Below are 25,935 nucleotides of genomic sequence, written 5' to 3' on the forward strand. Positions count from 1 at the left end.
CACAGCAAAAAAAGAAACGTCCCTTTTTCAGGACCCTGTCTTTCTAAGATAAATCGTAAAAATCCAAATAACTTCACAGATCATCATTGTAAAGGGGTTAAACACTGTTTCCCATGCTTGTTCAATGAACCATAAACAATTATTGAACATGCACCTGTGGATCGGTTGTTAAGACACTAACAGCTTACAGACGGGAGGCAATTAAGGTCACAGTTAGGACACTAACTCTGAAAAACACCAAAAGAAAGATGCCCAGGGCTGCAGATGAGGACTGTAGATGTGGCCAGGGCAGTAAACTGCAATGTCCGTTACTGTGAGATGCCTAAGACAGCGCTACAGGGAGACAGGACAGACAGATGACCGTCCTCGCAGTGGCAGACCACGTGTAACAACACCTGCACAGGATCGGTACATCCGAACATCACACCTGGTACAGGATGAACAGGTACAGGATGGCAACAACAACTGCCTGAGTTACACCAGGAACACACAAACCCTCCATCAGTGCTCAGACTCTCCGCAATAGGCTGAGAGAGGCTGAACTGAGGGCTTGTAGGCTTGTTGTAAGGCAGGTCCTCACCAGACATCACCGGCAACAACATCGCCTATGGGCACAAACCCACCGTCGCTGGACCAGACAGGACTGGCAAAAAGTGCTCTTCACTGACGAGTCGCGGTTTTGTCTCACCAGGGGTGATGGTCAGATTCACGTTTATCGTCGAAGGAATGAGCCTGACACCGAGGCCTGTACTCTGGAGCGGGATCGATTTGGAGGTGGAGGGCCCGTCAGGATCTGGGGCGGTGTGTCACAGCATCATCGGACTGAGCTTGTTGTCATTGTAGGCAATCTCAACGCTGTGCGTTACAGGGAAGACATCCTCCTCCCTCATGTGGTACCCTTCCTGCAGGCTCATCCTGACATGACCCTCCAGCATGACTATGCCACCAAGCCATACTGCTCGTTCTGTGCGTGATGCAGCTGGTGGCCACACCAGATACTGACTGTTACTTTTGACCCCCCCCGCCCCCCCTTTGTTCAGGGACACATTATTCCATTTCTGTTAGTGACATGTCTGTGGAACTTGTTCAGTTTATGTCTCAGTTGTTGAATCTTGTTATGTTATATACAAATATTTACACATGTTAAGTTTGCTGAAAATAAACTCAGTTGACAGTGAGAGGATGTTTCTTTTTTTTTGCTGTGTTTAGTATTGGTGCGTTTCAATCTTTATCTTCAGTATAGTAGGCTACCCTGGCTAGATTTGGTGATTTACCAATAGTCTAAAAACAACCGGTTAGAACTGGTATTTGGTTTGAAAAAATGGCAGCGCACCCTCCAAAGACAAAGATTCTGATAAGTGCAAATGAAAGGTGAGTTATGATCGTGATAATTGTCTAAATACTATATTGGTCATTACAGTTGCTAAAACTATCAATGCATGTATTATACATGTATTTTTTTTATTTTTTTATTTTACCGTTATTTTACCAGGTAAGTTGACTGAGAACACGTTCTCATTTGCAGCAACGACCTGGGGAATAGTTACAGGGGAGAGGAGGGGGATGAATGAGCCAATTGTAAACTGGGGATTATTAGGTGACCATGATGGTTTGAGGGCCAGATTGGGAATTTAGCCAGGACACCGGGGTTAACACCCCTACTCTTACGATAAGTGCCATGGGATCTTTAATGACCTCAGAGAGTCAGGACACCCGTTTAACGTCCCATCCGAAAGACGGCACCCTACACAGGGCAGTGTCCCCAATCACTGCCCTGGGGCATTGGGATATTTTTTAGACCAGAGGAAAGAGTGCCTCCTACTGGCCCTCCAACACCACTTCCAGCAGCATCTGGTCTCCCATCCAGGGTCTGACCAGGACCATAGTATAGTAAGCAACAGTAAGACAGTTTTGTACTCAACTCCCTCCCTGAATTGTGCATTCATTTTCCCGATGTGTTGTATTCCTAGGTTGCAAAATCTGAAAGATGCCTTTGAGAAAAAGTATGAAAAGTACGGTGAATCTCCTCTTTTATGCACGAGCTCCTGGAAGAGTCAATCTAATAGGTATGCAAACAAAGTTCATATGTATAGATGCTACTATAAGCAGAAGGCATTTCACTGTGACATTAACTTGAAACTTGATGTACAGTAAAACATAAATCAATGTTATCCCTTATAAGGGCTATAAACCGTAACTGTATGTCAAGCATTGTCTTCATTCATTACTGCTGGGAGAACACATTGACTACTGTGGTTATGCTGTGCTCCCAATGGATATTAAGCAGAGTATTCTGGCTGCTGTCACTGTCAATGATTCCAAGAAAATCCACCTGGCCAACACAGAACCTAAATACAAGTAAGAGCTGACGGTGAATCTCCACACAGTCCTTCCTCCTGCTTTTTATGCCGTGCAATTCACCTGTAATCTGCATGTAAGCATCTTCTTGAATCCGTCTTGAATCTTATCCCGTAGTTGTTCGCCAAATGAATGCTACCAACTTATATGCATTGTGCATAACATTACTGTAAAAGCACTTTGCGACAACTGTTGATGATAAATGGCCTTTATGCATAAAACTTGGTTCAATCATTGATTGATTGATTGATTGATTAATTGACATACACTGATGACACAGATGTAGCCGGTTTGATGGAACCTTACGGTACTTCCTGTCTCCTCTCTCTCTCCACTCCAGGCATTCAGGCGCGGTGGGATCGCGGAACCAGCAGGCTGGGGAGGCTGACCGGAGCAGGCTGGGGAGGCTGGGGAGGCTGACCGGAGCAGGTTGGGGAGGCTGGGGGATCAGGCTGGGGAGGCTGACCGGAGCAGGCTGGGGAGGCTGACCGGAGCAGGCTGGGGAAGCTGACCGGAGCAGGATGGGGAGGCTGACCGGAGCAGGCTGGGGAGGCTGACCGGAGCAGGCTGGGGAGGCTGTACTGTCTCCATGGTCCGTGCTGTCTCCATGGTCCCCACTGTCAAGGTGGAGTCTTTCCTGAAGTGCGTCAGAGAGTTGTACTACACACCAGACCCACGCAGAGCCGAGCTAGAGAAACACAGTCTGTTTGTCACCAAGCCTGGTGGAAGGGCGGCCATCTTCCTTGAAGACTGAAATCAAAGATTTCTATAGCCTGGTCCCAGACGTGTTGTCTATTGCCTGGTCCCAGATCTGTTGTCTCCTTCTATAGCCTGGTCTCAGATCTATTGTCTCCTTCTATAGCCTGGTCTCAGATCTGTTGTCTCCTTCTATAGCCTGGTCTCAGATATATTGTCTCCTTCTATAGCCTGGTCCCAGATGTGTTGTCTATAGCCTGGTCTCAGATCTGTTGTCTCCTTCTATAGCCTGGTCTCAGATCTATTGTCTCCTTCTATAGCCTGGTCTCAGATCTGTTGTCTCCTTCTATAGCCTGGTCCCAGATCTGTTTGTGCTCTTGCCAGCTTCATTATCAAGCCAAACATGAGGAGTTGGCATGATAGCACAAACAGTCTGGCACTCGGGCTAAATCAAAGCCTTCTATTTTGAAAACAGAAAAAATAGAGGGTTGTAACAAGGAACTAACTTTTTTACAAGAAGGGGAATTTGCTTTGTACTGTGAGTGTGCGGATGTTTTCATTTAGTAAGGGACTGTGCTATAGATACATACAATTATAACCCACTACACACATTGCTGTGTGTGTTGTATGTTTGAAAGGATTAAGAAGGGATGTTGTTTACTTTGTCTGGCTGTTCTATTTGCCTTGTTTCCACAGAAACAGACCATGAACACAATATGAACAGCTGTATAGTTGTATAAAAATGCACTGCCATTGAAAAACATTATTTCCAAAGCAGCGGACATTAATAAATTAAATGACGCTGTTTCAGTTTGTCGGTAGAAACAAATGTAAAATAAAACGATACATCACCAATACAAGAAAACAATGAATTTATTTAACTCAAAAATAAAATAAAACATTCCAATTAATTATTTTCAATGTTAACAAATGTACATGACAAATTATTGAATAGAATTATAGCGCATAAAGTATCGGCCTAATGGGGAAAAAACATATTTCCTCTTTCATTGTGGAAACAGCATGTCCTCTTATCTGGCAGACTCACTAAACACAAATGCTTTGTTTGTAAATGGTGTCTGAGTGTTGGACTGTGACCCTGGCTATCCGTAAATAAAATACAATTGTACCGTCTGGTTTACTTAATATAAGGAATTTTTAATTACTTTTGATACTTAAGTATATTTTAGCAATTACATTTACTTTTGGTACTTAAATATACACTGCTCAAAAAAATAAAGGGAACACTTAAATAACACAATGTAACTCCAAATCAATCACACTTCTGTGAAATCAAACTGTCCACTTCGGAAGCAACACTGATTGACAATAAATTTCACATGCTGTTGTGCAAATGGAATAGACAAAAGGTGGAAATTATAGGCAATTAGCAAGACACCCCCCAAAACAGGAGTGATTCTGCAGGTGGTGACCACAGACCACTTCTCAGTTCCTATGCTTCCTGGCTGATGTTTTGGTCACTTTTGAATGCTGGCGGTGCTCTCACTCTAGTGGTAGCATGAGACGGAGTCTACAACCCACACAAGTGGCTCAGGTAGTGCAGTTCATCCAGGATGGCACATCAATGCGAGCTGTGGCAAGAAGGTTTGCTGTGTCTGTCAGCGTAGTGTCCAGAGCATGCAGGCGCTACCAGGAGACAGGCCAGTACATCAGGAGACGTGGAGGAGGCCGTAGGAGGGCAACAACCCAGCAGCAGGACCGCTACCTCCGCCTTAGTGCAAGGAGGTGCACTGCCAGAGCCCTGCAAAATGACCTCCAGCAGGCCACAAATGTGCATGTGTCAGCATATGGTCGCACAAGGGGTCTGAGGATCTCATCTCGGTACCTAATGACAGTCAGGCTACCTCTGGCGAGCACATGGAGGGCTGTGCGGCCCCACAAAGAAATGCCACCCCACACCATGACTGACCCATCGCCAAACCGGTCATGCTGGAGGATGTTGCAGGCAGCAGAACGTTCTCCACGGCGTCTCCAGACTCTGTCACGTCTGTCACATGTGCTCATGTGCTCAGTGCGAACCTGCTTTCATCTGTGAAGAGCACAGGGCGCCAGTGGCGAATTTGCCAATCTTGGTGTTCTCTGGCAAATGCCAAACGTCCTGCACGGTTTTGGGCTGTAAGCACAACCCCCACCTGTGGACGTCGGGCCCTCATACCACCCTCATGGAGTCTGTTTCTGACCGTTTGAGCAGACACATGCACATTTGTGGCCTGCTGGAGGTCATTTTGCAGGGCGCTGGCAGTGACTTTTACTTAAGTAGTATTTTACTGGGTGACTTTCACTTTTACTTGAGTCATTTTCTATTAAGGCATCTTTACTTTTACTCAAGTATGACAATTTAGTACTTTTTCCACCACTGGCTGTTCTACAGAAGGCTTTTTCGATCCTCTAACGCAGGACTAGTAAAGGCCCAGTGCACTACTTTTGTGGGGGTAAAAAGTTTTTTTTCTATTCCGATTTTTTCAGGGGGTGCTGCAGCACCCTCAGCACCGCTAGTTCCCGCAGCTATGATCGCTTCTACGGAGAAATACTATAACAGTAAACTAGTAAATGACATTCACTACGATAACGCTGTCTCTAATAATCGAATAGCATACACTGATCTACCGCGGACCTTTGACAAATAAATCTCTGTGTGAAAAAGGCATCCCATGGTCTGTTTTGTCAACAAGCTTAATCTATTCTGATCCCAATAATTTAGGTTGTCTAGTAAACGATGCCCCCCCCCTCATGTTCTATTGCCAACTGTTTGTGACTCGTCGTTGTTTCCCTGTTTACTACTCAAAGATATTTTACTTATTAAGTCAAAGACTAAATTAACTTGCAATAGAGCCCCACAGTGGAGGTGTCATAATATCCATTAAACCTAGCGGTCAAACAAGGATATGGTTCTAATAATTTTTCCACCATTCATTTTTCCCCATAGGGAATTTCATAAACACTCAAAATAAGGGCTGTGTTGCATGTAGACTTACCCTGGCATGACATTTTGATGACCATGTAAATCTCTCTTGGACAAGGTGGCATTGATCAATATTTGATCAATATTCTGTATTTTTTTGTGTTATCTGTAATCGTTTTGTTTGTCTTGTGTAGTTTCTTAAGTATTTCTAAAATGCCCTATGGCACAGGTGTCAAACTCATTCCACGGGGGGCCGAGTGTCTGCGGGTTTTCGCTCCTCCCTTGTACTTGATTGATGAATTAACATCACTAATTAGTTAGGAACTCCCCACACCTGGTTGTCTAGGGCTTTATTGAAAGGAAAAACCAAAAACCTGCAGACACTAGGCCCTCCGTGGAATGAGTTTGACACCCCTGCCCTATGGGGAAAATGAATGGTGGAAAAACTATTGAAACCATTTCCTTGTTTGACCGTTAGGTTTTATGGGTATTATTACTCATAATGTGGTAGTCTATACATTGATCTCAAATATATTAGCATAACTAGGCTACACAGAACCATGGCGGACCCGTTGTAAAACGAGAGGCTTTTTTCACTGTATTAATTAAAACGTGTCCCAGTGCAACATGCCTTGCTCTTCCTACATAGACGTGGCTTACAGAGCAGCGCATGTATCGTCATATACCAACTGATCGATTTATCTTATCACACCGGCAATTAAGGAGAATGAGAGGCTCAATTAAAATATGTTACAAAACTGCTGTATTTGAAGCACAACTGGCCAGTTTTCCTGATGTTGCTATGGCAATCAAGCTGTTTTTTTACCATTCCTCATCCTTAAAGTGAAGGAGGTAGATGTAGACTCATCTGCAGCTCTGGAGAATCTGTGCGTTTCTCTCACTACTGCTAGCGGAACTAACGATAGTGTCACTTTCCTATGGTAATGAGGAGCCCTTCAAAATAAAAGCCCACATTTCAAAACATTGCAAGATGGATAACGCATTCAAAAATACAGTATATTACATTTTAATCAATGTCAATTTGTATTGTGCTTATAACCAAATGCAAGAAGGAATTTTTGTTTAAAAAAATCAGATATGGAAAAATACAACGTTCAGACTGGTATGTTGACAATATTTGGCTTATAGTGAAAAAACTATTATTTGTGCTGATGTAAAAGTGGGGTTGGGAGTAGTCAGTAGAGCCTGTAGAATCTAGATATGGTGTCATTTCATGGGACACGGAATAATACAGAGTGTTGCTGGCTTTTCAATTAATTTTCCCATTCACTGTGTTGGTGGTGCTCATAAAATGTATCATAACTTCAAAATGAATAAAGGAGCCCTCTCTGGAAATGTGTAGTGCTTGTAGAGTATATTGTTCCAGACGTATACGGTTGTAAGAAAATGAAGGACAGCAAAAACGTATTGATTTGAGGAATCTTTACTTTAATATCTGTCCAGGCAGCAGAGCAGAAGACAACAGCAGCAATGAAGCGGTGTAACCATGTTCTTAACTCTGGCTCCAGTGGAGGACACTGAACCAAGAGCCGAGTTTGCCCTCAGCTCTGGGTAGTGTTTTAACTCTTTGATCTCTGCCCCAACCTTGAAGAACCATTTTAATCATTAGCATATGCATGTCCTACTTGTATGTTAATTGCTTTGAGAGTTCCTGTCACACCAAACTTGATTCCTCACCATCACTGGGTATGGTGAGATGTTCTCCAAATGAATTACCTGATAAAGCAAATAGATGTTTACTTACACAGTAGCGGCTTCATGAGCCTAATTCAACTGTTGATACCCTATCAAAACCCAACATGTAAGCTTGTTTAACTACACATTTTTGTAAACAAAGTAAATGTAAACAAATACTGTAAAGCCCCCCAAAAACATGGTTAAAACTATCATTTTGATATCATGGATGGTCAGTCCTTGCATCCATAACTCATTTGAGAGTGATACATTTCTCCAAGTCCAAAACCCAAGTCCTAGAGGCAAATATTATATTTGTCAGGTTAAGTGGTTGACCTGATTAGAAATGTTTGCACATGTCAAGGCTGGTCTAGGGGCGATTTAAATGTATAAAGCTAAGGCACGGTCTATCATCGTTTACATTGAAGCAATTTGCTTCTCAACTAAACAGCTACTTGTAGGCCCATTTGGCATCTCTATAGCCTGGTTCCTCTCTAGGTTTCTTCCTAGGTTTTGGCCTTTCTAGGGAGTTTTTCCTAGCCCCCGTGCTTCTACACCTGCATTGCTTGCTGTTTGGGGTTTTAGGCTGGGTTTCAGTACAGCACTTTGAGAGAACAGCTAATGTACGAAGGGCTATATAAATACATTTGATTTGATTTGATTAGTGCAAGAGTAATGCATTTACAGTGTAATGCACTTGTGCCAATGGAATGGTCAGAGCAAAAGGCCAGCAGTACTTTAATCTAGACACAGGCCTCAAACATGTATGCCTGTCTGTTAGCACTTCATGTAATGACAAACCAGGTTTGTCCATTGTGTTTTTGCGTCTCATGTTGATATTGGTATTTGGGTCAAGACTACATTTTAGTACTTTCAGGTGCAATCAGGGCCCTGCTCAAGTAAACATGGACACATTATTCACCTAGTCGGTTTAGGGATTCGAACACAGCAGCCCTTCGGTTACTAGCCCAAAGCTCTTAACCGCTAATCTACCTGCCACCCTACACAAGAGCACAATGACTCCAGACCCTCCGAGTGAACATTTCAAACCTTAATTACCCCTCACTTCTCACATTTTTATCCAAGATCTTACTAGAACAGTGTGTGGACTAAAAGATGAAATCACATTTATATGCTTTTGGGCAACGTATTTGTAGATAGGCTGACAACGTTCCATTCTAAAATGGCAGCTGTCCATGGTTCTGATATGTGTGCCACTGTTCAAACGTCAACCTCAAGCGGCAGTAGCAAACATGACCTAGCGTTTTGTCCTCATCTGTTTAGTATTCTAGGGATTTTAGTGAGTAGACTGGCATCGGGCACATAGATGCGTTTTTTTTCTCTCCTTTTCTGTAAGCCAATATGCAATGCATATGCAGTGTATTGCATTGCAGGAAATGGAGTGGGTGGAGTAAGGAGTCACTGTCACGCCCTGGCCTTAGTATTCTTTGTTTTCTTTATGTTTTTTAGTTAGGTCAGGGTGTGACATGGGGAATGTATGTGTTTTGTAGTGTCTAAGGGTGTTGTATGTGTATGGGGCAGAGTAGAGTATAGTTGTCTAGTTATGTCTATGGCTGCCTAGATTGCTTCTCAATCAGAGACAGCTGTCATTCATTGTCTCTGATTGGGAGCCATATTTAAGGCAGCCATAGGCAGTAGGCTTTCGTGGGTAGTTGTCTATGTTGTACGTTTGTAGCTTGTGTTTGCACTTACGTCTTTAGCTTCACGATGGTTTGTTTCATTTTGTAATAGTGTTCGTTGCGTGTTTTTCCCTCTTCTAAATAAAGATATGTATTTTGCACATGCTGCGCCTTGGTCCACTCTCTCTCACGAAGACGATCATGACAGTCACAAGCACTCTGCATTAATTAAACCCGTTGCCCAACACAATAGACCAATGTACGTTTTATAGAGTATATATTTGCAATAAAGTGTATTTTCTAAAGAATAATAATAAATAAATAATAATAAATAATAAATAAATAAATAATACAATATAAAAAATAGAAATATGTTCAATTATCTATACCTTCTTTTAAAGGTGGTTGCAAACAGTTGTACTACACAAGAGTACCAAAAAAAAATCCATATCCCCAAGGTTTAGCATGTCTTTGTAAAGGGTCCCGTTCTGTGAGCTTGTGTGGCCTACCACTTTGTGGCTGAGCCGTTGTTGCTCCAAGACGTTTCTACTTCACGATAACAGCTTTTGTTGGAAAGGTGGCATCCTATGATAGTGCCACATTAAAAGTCACTAAGCTCTTCAGTGCGGGCCATTCTACTGCCAATGTTTGTCTATGGAGATTGCATGGCTATGTGCTAGATTTTATACACCTGTCAGCAACGGGTGTGGCTGAAATACACAAATCAACTCATTTGAATGGGTGTCCACGTACTTTTGGTCATGTAGTGTGACAGTAATGTATAGTATTTTCGGAATATATTCAGACCCCTTCACTTTTTCCACATTTTGTTACGTTACAGCCTTATTCTAAAATGTATAAAATAAAATAAATGTCCTCAACAATCTACACCCTACAATGACAAAGCCGAAAACAGGTTGTCACGCCCTGGCCTTAGTATTCTTTGTTTTCTTAATTATTTTAGTTAGGTCAGGGTGTGACATGGGGAATGTATGTGGTTTTTGTAGTGTCTAGGGTGGTTGTAAGGTTTAGGGGGTTTATTAGAGTAGTTGGGTTTATGTTTAGTATAGAAGTCTAGCTGTGTCTATGGTGGAGTGTATGTTTCTAGGTAAGTCTATGGTTGCCTGAGTGGTTCTCAATCAGAGACAGATGTCTTTCATTTGTCTCTGATTGGGAGCCATATTTAAGGCAGCCATAGGCATCATGCATTTGTGGGTAATTGTCTATGTCAGTATGTTGAACGTTTGTTGCTTGTTTGTGCACTAACGTTTGTAGCTTCACGGTCGTTTGTTGTTTTGGTTAGTTTGTGTATAGTGTTTGTTTCGTGTTTTTTCCCTCTCTTACAAAATAAAGAGATGTATTTTGCATACGCTGCGCCTTGGTCCACTGTCATTCATGAAGACAACCGTGACAGGTTTAGACATTTTTGCTAATTTATAAAAAGTAAAAACAGAAATACCTTATTTACATAAGTATTCAGACCCTTTGCTATGCGACTTAAAATAAAGCTCAGGTGAATCCTATTTGCATTGATCATCTTTGCGATCTTTCTACAACATCTCAAGGATGTTGACGAAGATTTTTTCTTCAACAAGCAGGATGCACAGGACATTCTCCGAACGCCCGACAAGGCCAACATCCCAGTTATTTGCAAGAGGAAGAGATGCAGGTACAGAGGACACAGAGCGGGGTGCCTCGTTATGGATCCGCAGAAGGCGAGTGGGTAAGCTGCCGTTACTGTCAATATTACTGGCCAACGTGCAATCATTGGACAATAAATTAGACGAGGTACGATCGCGAATATCATACCAATGGGACATCAAAAACTGTAAAATCTTATGTTTCACGGAATCGTGGCTGAATGATGACATGGATATTCAGCTAGCGGGATATACGCTGCAACGGCAAGATAGAACAGCACACTCTGGTAAGATGAGGGGGGGCGGTCTGTGCATATCTGTGAACAACAGCTGGTGCACGAAATCTAAGGAAGTCTCTAGATTTTGCTCACATGAAGTAGAGTATATTGTGATAAAATGTAGACCACACTATTTGCCAATAGAGTTTTCAGCTATACTTTTCGTGGCTGTTTATTTACCACCACAGACAGATGCTGGCACTAAGACCGCACTCAGTCAGCTGTATAAGGAAATAAGCAAACAGGAAACCGCTCACCCAGAGGCGGCGCTTCTAGTGGCCGGAGACTTTAATGCAGGGAAACTTAAATCAGTTCTACCTAATTTCTATCAACATGTTAAATGTGCAACCAGAGGGAAAACAATTCTAGATCACCTGTACTCCACACACAGAGATGCGTACAAAGCTCTCCCTCGCACTCCATTTGGTAAATCCGACCACAATTCTATCCTCCTGATTCCTGCTTACAAGATAAAATTAAAGCAGGAAGCACCAGTGACTCAGTCTATAAAAAAGTAGTCAGATGAAGCAGATGCTAAACTACAGGACTGTTTTGCTATCACAGACTGGAACATGTTCCGGTATTCTTCCGATGGCATTGAGGAGTACACCACATCAGTCACTGGCTTTATCAATAAGTGCATAGAGGACGTCGTCCCTACAGTGACTGTACGTACATACCCCAACCAGAAGCCATGGATTACAGGCAACATTCGCACTGAGCTAAAGGGTAGAACTGCCCTTTTCAAGGTGCGGGACTCAACATGTCCCTGATTGAATCTGTAATACCAACATGTTTCAAGCAGACCACCATAGTCCCTGTGCCCAAGAAGACAAAGGCAACCTGCCTAAATGACTACAGACCCGTAGCACTCGCTTCCATAGCCATGAAGTGCTTTGAAAGGCTGGTAATGGCTCACATCAACACCATTATCCAAGAAACCCTAGACCCACTCCAATTTGCATACCACCCAAACAGATCCACAGAGGATGCAATCTCTATTGCACTCCACACTGCCCTTTCCCACCTGTACAAAAGGAACACCTACGTGAGAATACTATTCATTGACTACACCTCAGCGTTCAACACCATAATAACCTCAAAGCTCATCACTAAGCTAAGGATCCTGGGGCTAAACACCTCCCTCTGCAACTGGATTCTGGACTTCCTGACGGGCCGCCCCCAGGTGGTGAGGGTAGGTAGCAACACATCTACCACGCTGATCCTCAACACTGGAGCCCCTCAGGAGTGCGTGCTCAGTCCCCTCCTGTACTCCCTGTTCACCCACGACTGCATGGCCAGGTGTAACGGATGTGAAATGGCTAGCTAGTTAGCGGGTACGCGCTAATAGCATTTCAATCGGTTACGTCACTTGCTCTGAGACCTGAAGTAGAGACCTGAAGTAGCATTTCAACCGATTGAAATGCTATTAGCGCGTACCCGCTAACTAGCTAGCCATTTCACATCCGTTACACCTGGCCATGCAGTCGTGGGTGAACAGGGAGTACAGGAGGGGACTGAGCACGCACTCCGTGGCCTTTGTGGAGCGATGGGTAACGATGCTTCGGTTTCCCCTTTCTGCAAGGGCCGCGGCCTTTGTGGTGCGATGGGTAATGATGCTTCGTGGGCGACCGTTGTTGATGTGTGCAGAAGGTCCCTGGTTCGCGCCCGTGTCGGGCGAGGGGACGGTTTAAAGTTATACTGTTACACAGGCACGACTCCAACACCATCATTAAGTTTTCAGACGACACAACAGTGGTAGGCCTGATCACCGACAACGACGAGACAGCCTATAGGGAGGAGGTCAGAGACATTTACATACATTTACATTTAAGTCATTTAGCAGACGCTCTTATCCAGAGCGACTTACAAATTGGTGCATTCACCTTATGACATCCAGAGACCTGACCGGGTGGTGCCAGAATAACAACCTATCCCTCAACGTAACCAAAACTAAGAAGATGATTGTCAACTACAGGAAAAGGAGGACCGAGCACACCCCCATTCTCATCGACAGGGCTGTAGTGGAGGTTGAGAGCTTCAAGTTCCTTGGTGTCCACATCAACAACAAACTAGAATGGTCCAAACACACCAAGAAAGTCGTGAAGAGGGCACGACAAAGCCTATTCCACCTCAGGAAACTAAAAAGATTTGGCATGGGTCCTCAGATCCTCAAAAGGTTCTACAGCTGCAACATCGAGAGCATCCTGACTGGTTGCATCACTGCCCAGTACGGCAACTACTCGGCCTCCGACCGCAAGGCACTACAGAGGGTAGTGCGTACGGCCCAGTACATTACTGGGGCCAAGCTTCCTGCCATCCAGGACCTCGATACCAGGCAGTATCAGAAGAAGGCCCTAAAAATGGTCAAAGACCCCAGCCACCCCAGTCATAGACTGTTCTCTCTACTACCGCATGGCAAGCGGTACCGGAGTGCCAAGTCTAGGTCCAAGAGGCTTCTAAACAGCTTCTACCCCCCAAGCCATAAGACTCCTGAACATCTAATTAAATGGCTACCCAGACTATTGCCCCCCCCACCCCACCCCTCTTTTACACCACTGCAACTCCCTGTTATCATCTATGCATAGTCACTTTAATAGCTCTACCTACATGTACATATTACCTCAATTACCTCAACTAACCGGTGCCCCCGCACATTGACTCTGTACCGGTACCCCCTTTATATAGTCTCACTATTGTTATTTTACTGCTGCTCTTTAACTATTTGTAACTTTTATTTCTTATTCTTATTCATATTTTTTAAACTGCATTGTTGGTCAAGGGCTTGTAAGTAAGCATTTCACTGTAAGGTCTACTACACCTGTTGTATTCGACACGCACACTAACTTCGGTCGTCACTAGTTGCCACAGCCAGAAAGTCATAAACCCCGCCTATTTCTACAATTTCTCTTGTGAAATCAGATTTTAAACGGAAACCTAACCTTATCCACACTGCTAATCTTATGCCTAACCTTAAAGCTAATTTTTGTTTTCAGGAATTTTGATGATATAGCCCATTTTGACTTTCTTGGCACTCCTCCCACCGTTGAAAAAAGTATTTATTAATGTCTACATTAGTTTTTGCCACATTTATTCTATTTCAGACACCTTAATGCATACTTCTAAATTATATTATGTTAGCTAAACGTCATTTATTTTAGATAACTAATGTAAATGTCACCACTGAAACACAAATTATGCTTAAATACATGTCATTTTGTCCTTGAAACATTTCATTTAAATACTGTAGAATTCCATTCTTCCTATGGAGGACTGCCAATATGGCCGAACGGTGGCTTCAAAGCCTTTCAAACCGTCTCTCAATGACCAATACATAGCAACTGCAATCCAGTGTTTTACTTTTTATTTTTTTAATTAACAACAAATCAATACAGGAAGTACATGTGGGAACACAAGTTTATAAATAATATACAACGGACAATTGGGCTAGGGGGTACAATATCACATTACACAAGGATCTTAAGGGTTTATATACTGTACATCATTGGCAGTGACCTATTGCCAGGGATTTATTTTGACAATGGTGCCATCATGTGGACATTGCGAGTAATGCACTCAGCAGCTGATTGACGTTCAACAGGTCGATGAGCTTGCGCAGTCATTTATGTTTACAACTCATGTTTCTGCACAGCTTCCGTTTGAAGAGGTTTGATCAAGCAGTCGTGCATGTCTTTATTGTGGGCGGAATGTTGTTTCAAGCGTCATGAAGTCTGGGTTTTGTGAAACGAGACCAATTTGAACCTACTGTAGTGGCTTACTACGAAAACTATACTACGCAATTGGTGACACGCTCTCGAGGTGTGTTCAAGATTGAAGGTAGATCGACAGTAAGTTTGACCAGAGCAAGGAGTCTGAGTAGCCAGTCATAGATCGCCAGCCTGCAAGGATCATATCCCGTTTTCGCAACTTTCTTCTTAATAAGTAAGGTAGGTTTCTAGCTTCGACGCAACTAATTCTGGGAGTCTGTTGTGACATTGGGCCTCGACTCAGTCCCAGCCCAATGTATTTTTAAGCAATTCAAAATATACAATATAATAGAAAAAAAAGTATACAAACATTACAAAGAACAGTCATGGAATACGTACAATATATTTTAATAAACACCTTGTAAAAAGTACAAGCATTCAGTTTTAATAGCTTTTTATGTTATGAGAAGAAGAAAGTTTTTATTGTTTAATTTCATTCTCAAATAATATAGGTTTTCGACTCTTACATTTACGAATTTGGAATTGAGCTAAAATAACAATGATTTTTGATTAAGAAGGCTTCGCATAGCCTTTGCAATACTTTGTAGAAAAATAAATATATAACATTTTCAAGTAGAAGGGGAAAAATGTGCATGTATATAATCAAAAAAAAAATCTACATATCTTTCCACAACTTCCGGGTATAACATAAATGTAAAACAGTCCGGTTGTTCATTAAAGAAGGTACAATAAACCTCAATGTCTTTAAAAAACTTTTAAGTTCATGTTTAGTAGGGTAGCACTTTTGTATTCATTTCAATGAAACGAATGTAATGTTATTAGTTAAAAAGAAACTTCTGAGAAAGAGAGTAACCAAAGAGATACATCCCTTTGTAACCAATTATTCCCAGCTAGCACAGTGGATCTGGGCTGATTCCTAGCTGGGTTACATTTATTTTGAGTTCTCTCTATGATAGGGTTAAAGTTCAGAAAACATCTAGCTTTGGTTTCTTAAGTTATTGTTATTTCCAGATAAGTGATTGTATCCTTAACTGGGATGTCAGATATTGAGGGCATTTCAATCAAATCAATCAAATTGATTTATAAAGCCCTTTTTGCATCAGCCGATGTCACAAAGTGCTGTACAGAAACCCAGCCTAAAACCCCAAACAGCAAGCAATGCAGATGTAGAAGCATGGTGGCTAGGAAAAACTCCCTAGAAAGGCCAGAACCTAGAAAGAAACTGAGAGAGGAACCAGGCTATGAGGGGTGGCCAGTCCTCTTCTGGCTGTGCCTGGTGGAGATTATGCAGATGACCTGCAGGGTCAGATAATAATAATCAGTGGGATACTGGCAACAACAGTTCACATGTATTTATGTTCAACCCAAGAATGAATGATTCACATTAAGCGCAATTGGAACCTGAAAGATCTTAACGTGCCGTAAACTCACTCCACAGTTAGCAGGAAATGTCTCAGATGGAGCTACCAAATTGGTACCTTTCGCACGTTGTCAAGGAGTGCGGTCACGTGTGTTGCACAGCGGAGGATCATTGGTTCAAACCGGGTATGGGGGGGCGGGCAAAGTTGGGGAAGATAGACTGTTAGCAGTATACAGACTGTTTCACTATTGCCACTTGTATACAGACATTTTGTAAAATGATTAAATATATCTCCAAAGCCACATTTGTTTTTAAGGGCATGAAAAATAATGTAATGTTCTACTGTATCAAAGGCTTTATAAACATTCCAAAAGAGTATAAAACTCTCATCAGATACCAAATCTGAGTGATCTATGATATTTAATACCAGTCTGACACTATTCGAGATGTCTATTTCTCATAAACCCTGACTGGGACTCATCTATAATGGTTGAAGGCCGACCGCAGTACTGCAGGCATTGTCACCAGAATACAGGATCCCCCATTATAGTGAATGGGTAAATGGCGATCTTCTTGGTCAATATTCGTGTATATTAAACAAATTATTGAACACAATTATGGTACCAATAATTGGTTATGTTTCACCAGATGTATGTCCTTGAACCGATTACTTTAAAATCACGGGCGGCAGGTAGCCTAGTGGTCAGAGCGTCCACCCGGCACAGCCAGAAGAGGACTGGCCACCCCTCAGCCTGGTTCCTCTCTAGGTTTCTTCCTCGGTTCTGGCCTTTCTAGGGAGTTTTTCCTAGCCACTGTGCTTCTACACCTGCATTGCTTGCTGTTTGGGGTTTTAGGCTGGGCTTCTGTACAGCACTTTGAGACATCGGCTGATGTAAGAAGGGCTTTATAAATACATTTGATTTGATTTGACTAGTAACCAGAAGGTTGCAAGATCGAATCCCAGAGCTGACAAGGTAAAAATCTGTCGTTCTGCCCCTGAACAAGGCAGTTAACCCACTGTTCCTAGGGCGTCATTGAAAATAAGAATTTGTTCTTAACTGACTTGCCTATGTAACGGATGTGAAAAGGCTAGCTAGTTAGCGGGTACGCGCTACTAGCGTTTCAATCAGTTACGTCACTTGCTCTGAAACCTAGATGTAGTGTTGCCCCTTGCTCTGCAAGGGCCGCGGCTTTTGTGGAGCGATGGGTAACGACGCTTCGTGGGTGTCAGTTGTTGATGTGTGCAGAGGGTCCCTGGTTCGCGCCCATGTCGGGGCGAGGGGACGGTTTAAAAGTTAAACTGTTACACCTAGTTAAAATAAAGATAAAATTAACATACAGATGAAGTAATGAGGATCATTTAGTTGCTAATGGCAGCCTGCAGTACCTCGGTCTGCCTTCAATTTGAGAAACTCCACAAGGACAGCACTGAGCTAACCTGCAACATCATTTCCTAGAGTAGCTCAAACTACGCATGCAATGTTTCCAAAAAACATCCTCCATGTCGCAAGATTTCGACACACTGAAATCACACTTCCTGATCATCAAATACGCCACTGAGAATCTTCATAGGAAACAATGGGGTGACGTCATCGATGACTTCGTCCATATGTTTTACATTCTATGGGATCATCAGAGATCCTATCATTCACCATTTAACTGTTGACTAGTGTTTAGAGTGGTCCCAGCAGACTCCCAGAATAAGTTACATTGAAAGGGAAAGGGGGAATACCTAGTCAGTTGTCCAACTGAATGTATTCAACTGAAATGTGTCTTCCACATGTAACCCAAGCTAGTAGATGTCTTGGTAGAATGATGTGAATAGGCTGCTCTGCATAGACTTCAAATCACTTTGCTCAATGTTATTATTATTTTTTGACATAGGGGCTATGAAATATGCATATGTGGGTTGGCAATTTTAAAAAAGTATATATTTTTTACCTTTATTTAACTAGGAAAGTCAGTTAAGAACAAATTCTTATTTTCAATGATGGCCTACTGGGGAACAGTGGGTTAACTGTCTTGTTCAGGGGCAGAACGACAGATTTTTACCATGTCAGCTCGGGGATTCGATCTTGCAACCTCTCGGTTACTAGTCCAACACACTAACCACTAAGCTAAACTAGCTAGGTTAAAGAAGTCCGATTGATAGAACAGTTACCCCTACACATAAGACGAATATAACCAGTAGCCTAAATAACCTAATTGTAAGTGCGTGTTTTATGCTTGCACACATGCACCTTCTGCGTTTTTTTCCTTTGACTATACTGCCTGTCAATAATCTGTCAGTCACTCGGCCTAGGCCCTATGGAATCACTGCCTGTCAATAATCTGTCAGTCACTAGGCCTAGGCCCTATGGAATTACTGCCTGTCAATAATCTGTCAGTCACTAGGCCCTATTGAATCACTGCCTGTCAATAATCTGTCAGTCACTAGGCCTAGGCCCTATGGAATCACTGCCTGTCAATAATCTGTCAGTCACTAGGCCCTATGGAATTACTGCCTGTCAATAATCTGTCAGTCACTAGGCCCTATGGAATCACTGCCTGTCAATAATCTGTCAGTCACTAGGCATAGGCCCTATGGAATCACTTCCTGTCAATAATCTGTCAGTCACTAGGCCTAGGCCCTATGGAATCACTGCCTGTCAATAATCTGTCAGTCACTAGGCCTAGGCCCTATGGAATCACTGCCTGTCAATAATCTGTCAGTCACTAGGCATAGGCCCTATGGAATCACTTCCTGTCACTAATCTGTCAGTCACTAGGCCCTATGTAATCCCTGCCTGTCAATAATCTGTCAGTCACTAGGCCCTATGTCATCACTGTAACTGAATCCTGACTTTGAATCCATTCTAGAGATCATACAGAAAGGAATACATGGCTACAGTCAGAGTGGTGCATCGGCAGCCAGCCCTGTGGCGGCAGTGCCATAGGACTGCTGCTATAGCCCTCTGTCATCTCCACACCAGCAGCAACAGCCATGCCTCCTCCTCCAAAGAGCATTACAAGGTCCTAGTGCTGGGAGGAGGAAGTGGTGGCATCACAATGAGTGCTCGGATGAAGAGGAAGCTAGGGGCGGAAAACGTGGCCATAGTGGAACCCAGTGAGGTATTAAAGACAGTGGGTGTCTCAAATGGCCCCCTATTCCTATATAGTCCACTACTTGACCAGGGGCCCATAGTGCATTACATAAGGAATAGGAGGCCATTTTGGATGTGGAACATGTAGTCTCGTGCACAAGAGTATATATTTAAACATTAAGGCCCGAGGAGGGGTTGTGGTATATGGCCAATATACCACTGCTAAGGGATGTTCTTAGGCGGAGTGCCTGGATACAGCCCTTAGCCGTGGTATATTGGCCATATCACAAACCCCCAAGGTGCCTTAGAGCAGTAAAAATCTATGTTTTGTCATACCCCGTGGTATACGGTTTGATATACCACGGCTGTCAGCCAATCAGCATTCAGGGCTGGAACCTCCCAGTTTATAATAAGCAACATTCTTCCCGTAGATGCACTACTATCAGCCCATCTGGACATTGGTTGGCGCCGGGGCTAAAGGTGTGGCCTCTTCCGGTCGCCCCACCGCCAGTGTTGTGCCGTCTGGTGTTAAGTGGGTTAGATCCAGGGTTCAGGAGATCGACCCAGACACAAACACTGTGCGCACAGGAAATGGCATGGAGGTAGGTTGGGCTGTTTACTTTCCATATCGTATATTTGATTTATTTCTCATTGGTTGAAGTTATAAAATGTAATTATAGGGCTTGGTCTCCATCTGAAGGCAAAGGTCAGTCAAGTGTTGTCATAATCTGTGTTGCTCATTTTTCCTGCGGATAATAGGCTGAATCTACCCCACACAGCAAAACCGATTAGTGAAGGTGCTGGAGGCAAAATGCTAAACTGGGGAAAAAAACAGAAAAAGCCATAACACTTCAACATCAGATGGCAAGATAAAAGGCTATAGAGCAGGGCTCTCCAATCCTGTTCTCAAACCCTGTTCTCGTAGGTTTACACCAGGGCTCTCCAACCCTGTTCCCAGAGAGGAACCATCCTGTAGGTTTACACCAGGGCTCTCCAACCCTGTTCCCAGAGAGGAACCCTCCTGTAGGTTTACACCAGGGCTCTCCAACCCTGTTCCCAGAGAGGAACCCTCCTGTAGGTTTACACCAGGGCTCTCCAACCCTGTTCCCAGAGAGGAACCCTCCTGTAGGTTTACACCAGGGCTCTCCAACCCTGTTCCCAGAGAGGAACCCTCCTGTAGGTTTACACCAGGGCTCTCCAACCCTGTTCCCGGAGAGCTACTCTCCTGTAGGTTTACACCAGGGCTCTCCAACCCTGTTCCTGGAGAGCTACTCTCCTGTAGGTTTACACCAGGGCTCTCCAACCCTGTTCCCAGAGAGGAACCCTCCTGTAGGTTTACACCAGGGCTCTCCAACCCTGTTCCCAGAGAGGAACCCTCTGTAGGTTTACACCAGGGCTCTCCAACCCTGTTCCCAGAGAGGAACCCTCTGTAGGTTTACACCAGGGCTCTCCAACCCTGTTCCCAGAGAGGAACCCTCCTGTAAGTTTACACCAGGGCTCTCCAACCCTGTTCCTGGAGAGCTACTCTCCTGTAGGTTTTCAATCCAACCCCAGTTGTAACTGACATGATTCAGTTTATCAACCAGCTAATTATTAGAGTCAGGTTCACTAAATTAGGAACAGGGTTGGAGAGGCCTGCAATATAGATTATCATGATTTGCAACTGGACAAATGACAATGAAATTATTCAGCTTTACATGTCCTTTACACGGAGTACACCAAACATTAGGAACGACTTCCTAACAGTGAGTTGCACTCCATGTTCACTCTAAACTTCGCGCTCGCCCCGGGACTGCCGCCCAGGAGAAACATTGGCCCACGTAGAGAAGCACGAGATTGAACAGACCGGTGCGGCATAACCAATCAGAGCTACAGTAGGCCTATATGCAAATAGACCGTTGCCATATGGATCGGTTACTTTGAACTGGACCGTGTTTACAGCATGAGCGTAACAGCATGAGATGCAGTGATTTTGAGATCAAAGGGAGAGCTGCATGTAGCCATGTGTGCACATTTTGTTCATTTATTTTGCTAGTTAGTGAGTTATTAGCCCAGTTGTAGATCATTTGTAGTCAGCGATAGTGGAGTGATTGCTTCCTACAAGAGCATTTCAAAACATGTACATTTCTAGACATCTTTGAAAAGCGAGTCAGGTAACAAGCTTTTTTTGTCTTAAAAGGGCAGTGTTGTATTTTGAAACAGGCTTGAGTAAGCTAAGTAGTGAATAGGCAGAGGGTAGCATAATTTGTCTGATTCTCTGTAATAATGGTATCAGAATAATAATGCATTTTACATTTTCAGTCACCTGGTCTGAAGGACAAGTGGATAAACAGGTTAATGTCAAGCCCTGCATGTTTTTTTCAAAAGTCTCATGGAATGTAGGTCTACATTGAACACCACACATTGTCTGCTACTGTAGGCTGAATGATAGAACAGCTATTTCCATGTTAAAATGTTATGGGATGCATTTTCTCCATTGTTTTTGATGGTAGGCCACTCTGGTAGGTCTAGATTATGATCAAATAGCCACAGTAGCCTACTTGACCACGGTTAAAACTGTAACTTAAAGTGGTTACAGCCTCAGTGTTCACAGTAAACGCGTTCTGGAAGTTGCACAGAATTTTAACAACGTTTGCGCTCAGCAGACCTGAAATGTGCTCAGTGCTGAAAAAAATGAGAGGAAACATTTGTTTTTTCTTCCCTATTCACCCGCTAAATGTCACACATACACAATCCATGTCTCAATTGTCTCAAGGCTTAAAAATCCTTCTTTAACCGGTCTCCTTCCCTTCATCTACACTGATTGAAGTGGATTTAACAAGTGACATCAATAAGGGATCATAGCTTTCACCTGGTCAGTCTATATCATGGAAAGATCAAAGTTATTCATTGGTTTGTATACTCGGTGTATGTTTGTTAATAACAAGGCCTACAATAATTTTACCTTACAACTGACTGGAACTTGTATTGTCTTCCCTGTAACAGATCTCCTACCAATATCTGATAGTGGCTTTAGGTTTACAGCTACACTATGAGAAGGTAATACGCACCATATTGTTTATTTTATGCCTTTCACCACTCCCTCAATATTGTTTTAAAGGTCCAATGCAGACATGTTTATTTCAATATCAAATCATTTCTGTGGAACAATGAAATAACTTACTGTGAATTGTTATCAATTAAAATGGTCAAAAAATAAACAAAAATAGCTTCTTAGCAGATTGTGAGTGGGGAGGTTTGGAACTCTCTTATTGGTCTATTAACGAATGTATTGTCTGGTGATGTCACCAGGCAGGCCAAAACTCCATTCTACCAAAACAGGCAGAAATTTCAGGTGGCCTTCTCAAACAGCGCTTACACTAAAAGGGCATTATCATATTTTTTCACAATTTCACAGTATTATTCCAACCTTAGTGTGGAAATATGTTTAAAATACAGGTAAATCACGTTTTTTACTGCAATGGGCCTTTTAACATAAATCCTTTTATAGTATGAGTCAGTCTCTGCCAATGATCATCTATTTTTGTCTCTCACAATCACTCTCTAGATCAAGGGCCTGCCTGAGATTGAAGATTGGGTCAAATTTAAGATTGGTTCAAACTATTCCGTACAAACTGTGGAGAAGACTTGGAGTGCACTGCAGAACTTTAAGGAGGGAAATGCTGTATTCTCTTTCCCCAACACTCCGGTGAAGTGTGCAGGAGCCCCACAGAAGATCATGTACCTGACCGATGCTTATCTCAGAAAGGTATTGTGATATAAAATGCATCAGATAAACTGTTACAAAAATGTGGATTCAGAATACCTTTTTATATCTGGGTTGACTTGTGTTCATTAGTGCACACCGTAGCAAAACGTTTTGAAATGGTAAAAGTGTATTTCTTACTGGTACCTAATGAACACAACCCAGCTCTCATCTGTGTCATACCCTTCCTCAATATTATAACAGGTTTATTCTGATCCCTCTCGAAGACAGGAAAAAGGGCTAATGCCAACGTTGTGTACAACACATCACTGCCAGTGCTGTTTGGGGTCAAGAAATATGCAGATGCATTGTGGGAGATTGTGAAGAGTCGCGACATCGAGGTGAATCTCAGACAAAATCTCATCGAGGTCCGGGCCGACAAGCAGGAAGCTGTGTTTGAAAACCTCGACAATCCCGGAGAAACCAAAGTGTTTGAGGTAATTTGCTAATGGAAAACACAGAATGTAGCCGAAGGGTTTGTTCATAGATTTCTAACATATTATTTAAGTTGACATAGAAAACTGATGCTAAGTAACATAGTATGCAGATGTAGTCACATTTATTGTAGCATTCAATATCTCAGTGGCCTTGTGGTTGGTGTTTCTCCCCTAAGATAAGAAGATTGGGAGTTTGATCCCCAAAGACTCTAAAAAATGGTACCTGGTACATCAAGCTGACTCACACTACAGAAACAGGAGATAGACTAGCATCCTGTCCAGGGGGTGTGCTGGTACATCAAGCTGCCTCACTACATAATTAGGAGATAGGGCAGGAGCCTATGGGTCATTCTGGCTCAGACAAGGCTTACTTGTCTAAAGCTTAACTTACTAACTATCTGAGAATTTGCTGGGCAACAACAAGACAGTAATAGTTTGATTTTGTTTGTGCTAATTTTCAGTCAGGGAATCAAGCTTTTCTTTCTTTTTCAGTATGAGATGCTTCATGTCACTCCTCCGATGGGACCCAACCCGGTGGTTAAAGGATCCTTATTGGCTGATGAGGCTGGCTGGCTGGACGTCAACAAAGAGACCCTTCAACATAACAAGTATCCCAACGTGTTTGGGATCGGAGACTGCACTAACCTGCCGACATCCAAAACAGCTGCTGCCGTGGGTAAGTCGTTTTTTTGTTTTTTCCTGTTTTGCCACTTGTAAAAAATGATAATACCACAACTAAACACCAGGGGAAACAGCTCTTGCAAAACTTTTGCTCTAGTATGGATGACCACACACCATAGCAGTCATCTTTACTCTACAACGTTGAAAATAGTAAAAATAAAGAAAAACCTTGAATGAGTAGGTGCGAGGTTGAAAACTTGTACCTACATGTACTACAATTGTTGTTGAGCATGGGGAAGAGCATCAGTAAGAATATGGTGCATTTTCTTTCCAGCTGCCCAGTCTAGTATTCTGGACAGAACAATTTCAAAAGTGTTGAAGAATGAAAAGCCGGATAGTAAGGTACGTTACCTTACATAACACTAATTACACTTAACCTCGTATTAAAAATTACAGATCGTTGCGGATTAGTATTTTTAGAATCTTCAAGATAACACAGGGTATGTCCCAAATGACACACTATATAGTGCACTACTTATGACCAGGGCCCTGGTCAAAAGTAGTGCACTGTGAATGGAATAGGGTTCCTTTTGGGACGTATCCATATTATTATAAACTGGGTGGTTCGAGCCCTGAATGCTGATTGGCTGACAGCTGTGGTATATCAGACCATAAACCACAGGTATGACAAAACATTTATTTTTACTGCTCTAATTACGTTGGTAACCAGTTTATAATAGCTATAAGCCACCTCGAGGGGTTTGTGGTATATGGCCAATATACCACGGCTAAGGGCTGTATCCAGGCACTCCGCTTTGAACAGCCCTTACTTACTTGTTTACAGTATGATGGCTACACATCCTGCCCTTTGGTGACGAACTACAACACCGTCATTCTGGCTGAGTTTGACTATAGTGGGCAGCCATTGGAGACATTCCCTATTGACCAAAGCAAGGAGAGATGGACCATGTACCACATGAAAGCTGACGTGATGCCTCATCTGTACTGGCATGGACTTCTCAAGTAAGTAGCTGTCAAAGATAATTACTGGGTCGTGTTCGTAAGGCACCAAGGGGGGGGCACAAAAAGGAATGGATTTACTTGATTTGACCGATAAGAAATGCTCAGTTTCATTTTCCATCCCTAAATGTTTTCTGTTGTGTGCCCTAATAAACCCAACCTTTTATGTAGACTAAACAGGGAATACATGTTTTATAGAGCTTTTTGTTGCTAATATTTGTCCAAACATCTGATATTTTTCCCATAGGGGGTTTTGGGGTGGACCAGGACCATACAGGAAAATCATGCACCTTGGGATGAAATAGAAGCTTATACAACCAATTCAGCTGTTTCAGACTGCTACAATGTAATCAACTTTTTCTCTCATTTCTTTGATTCCCAGATAGGGTTGCAAAATTTCTGTGACTTTCCCAAAATTCCAAGGATTTCTAGAAAACTTGGTAATTTTGGGAAAGTTACTAGAACATTGCAACACTATTCCCAGACCACTATTTGAATAACCATAATTTCATAATACAATTAAACAAGGTATTGAAAATCCAATTAGATTTTTTTTCTTTTTTTTCATAAAACCTAATAATACTGTCAGTGCTTAATTTGAGCCAGATCACCTATTTTCCCGGATCTGGTACCTCTTGCGGAATGATTTATTAATTGTATCACTGTTCGCACTATAAACATTCTAATAAAAGCTATCAGAGTCAAATCAAA

General features: G+C 42.7%; 1 protein-coding gene across 3 annotated transcripts; it reads left to right on the forward strand.

Moving 5' to 3' along the window:
• Positions 1 to 14,790: 14,790 nt before the first annotated feature.
• LOC139578114 (sulfide:quinone oxidoreductase, mitochondrial-like) lies at positions 14,791 to 25,935 on the forward strand. Of its 3 annotated transcripts, none has more exons than XM_071405350.1 (10): positions 14,791 to 15,172; positions 19,178 to 19,429; positions 19,833 to 20,003; positions 22,387 to 22,440; positions 22,949 to 23,149; positions 23,374 to 23,583; positions 24,076 to 24,259; positions 24,539 to 24,606; positions 25,049 to 25,227; positions 25,472 to 25,935. In XM_071405350.1, the coding sequence occupies exons 2-10, from the start codon at positions 19,199 to 19,201 to the stop codon at positions 25,527 to 25,529; spliced, it is 1,356 nt and encodes a 451-aa protein (XP_071261451.1). In that variant the 5' UTR covers positions 14,791 to 15,172; positions 19,178 to 19,198; the 3' UTR covers positions 25,530 to 25,935. The 3 variants fall into 3 exon arrangements, with proteins under 3 accessions (XP_071261451.1, XP_071261450.1, XP_071261452.1); XM_071405349.1 differs by having other exon boundaries at positions 14,805 to 15,177; XM_071405351.1 differs by having other exon boundaries at positions 14,940 to 15,078.

This window comes from Salvelinus alpinus, chromosome 6, assembly GCF_045679555.1.
Source record: "Salvelinus alpinus chromosome 6, SLU_Salpinus.1, whole genome shotgun sequence".
NCBI classification, from domain to species: domain Eukaryota; kingdom Metazoa; phylum Chordata; class Actinopteri; order Salmoniformes; family Salmonidae; genus Salvelinus; species Salvelinus alpinus.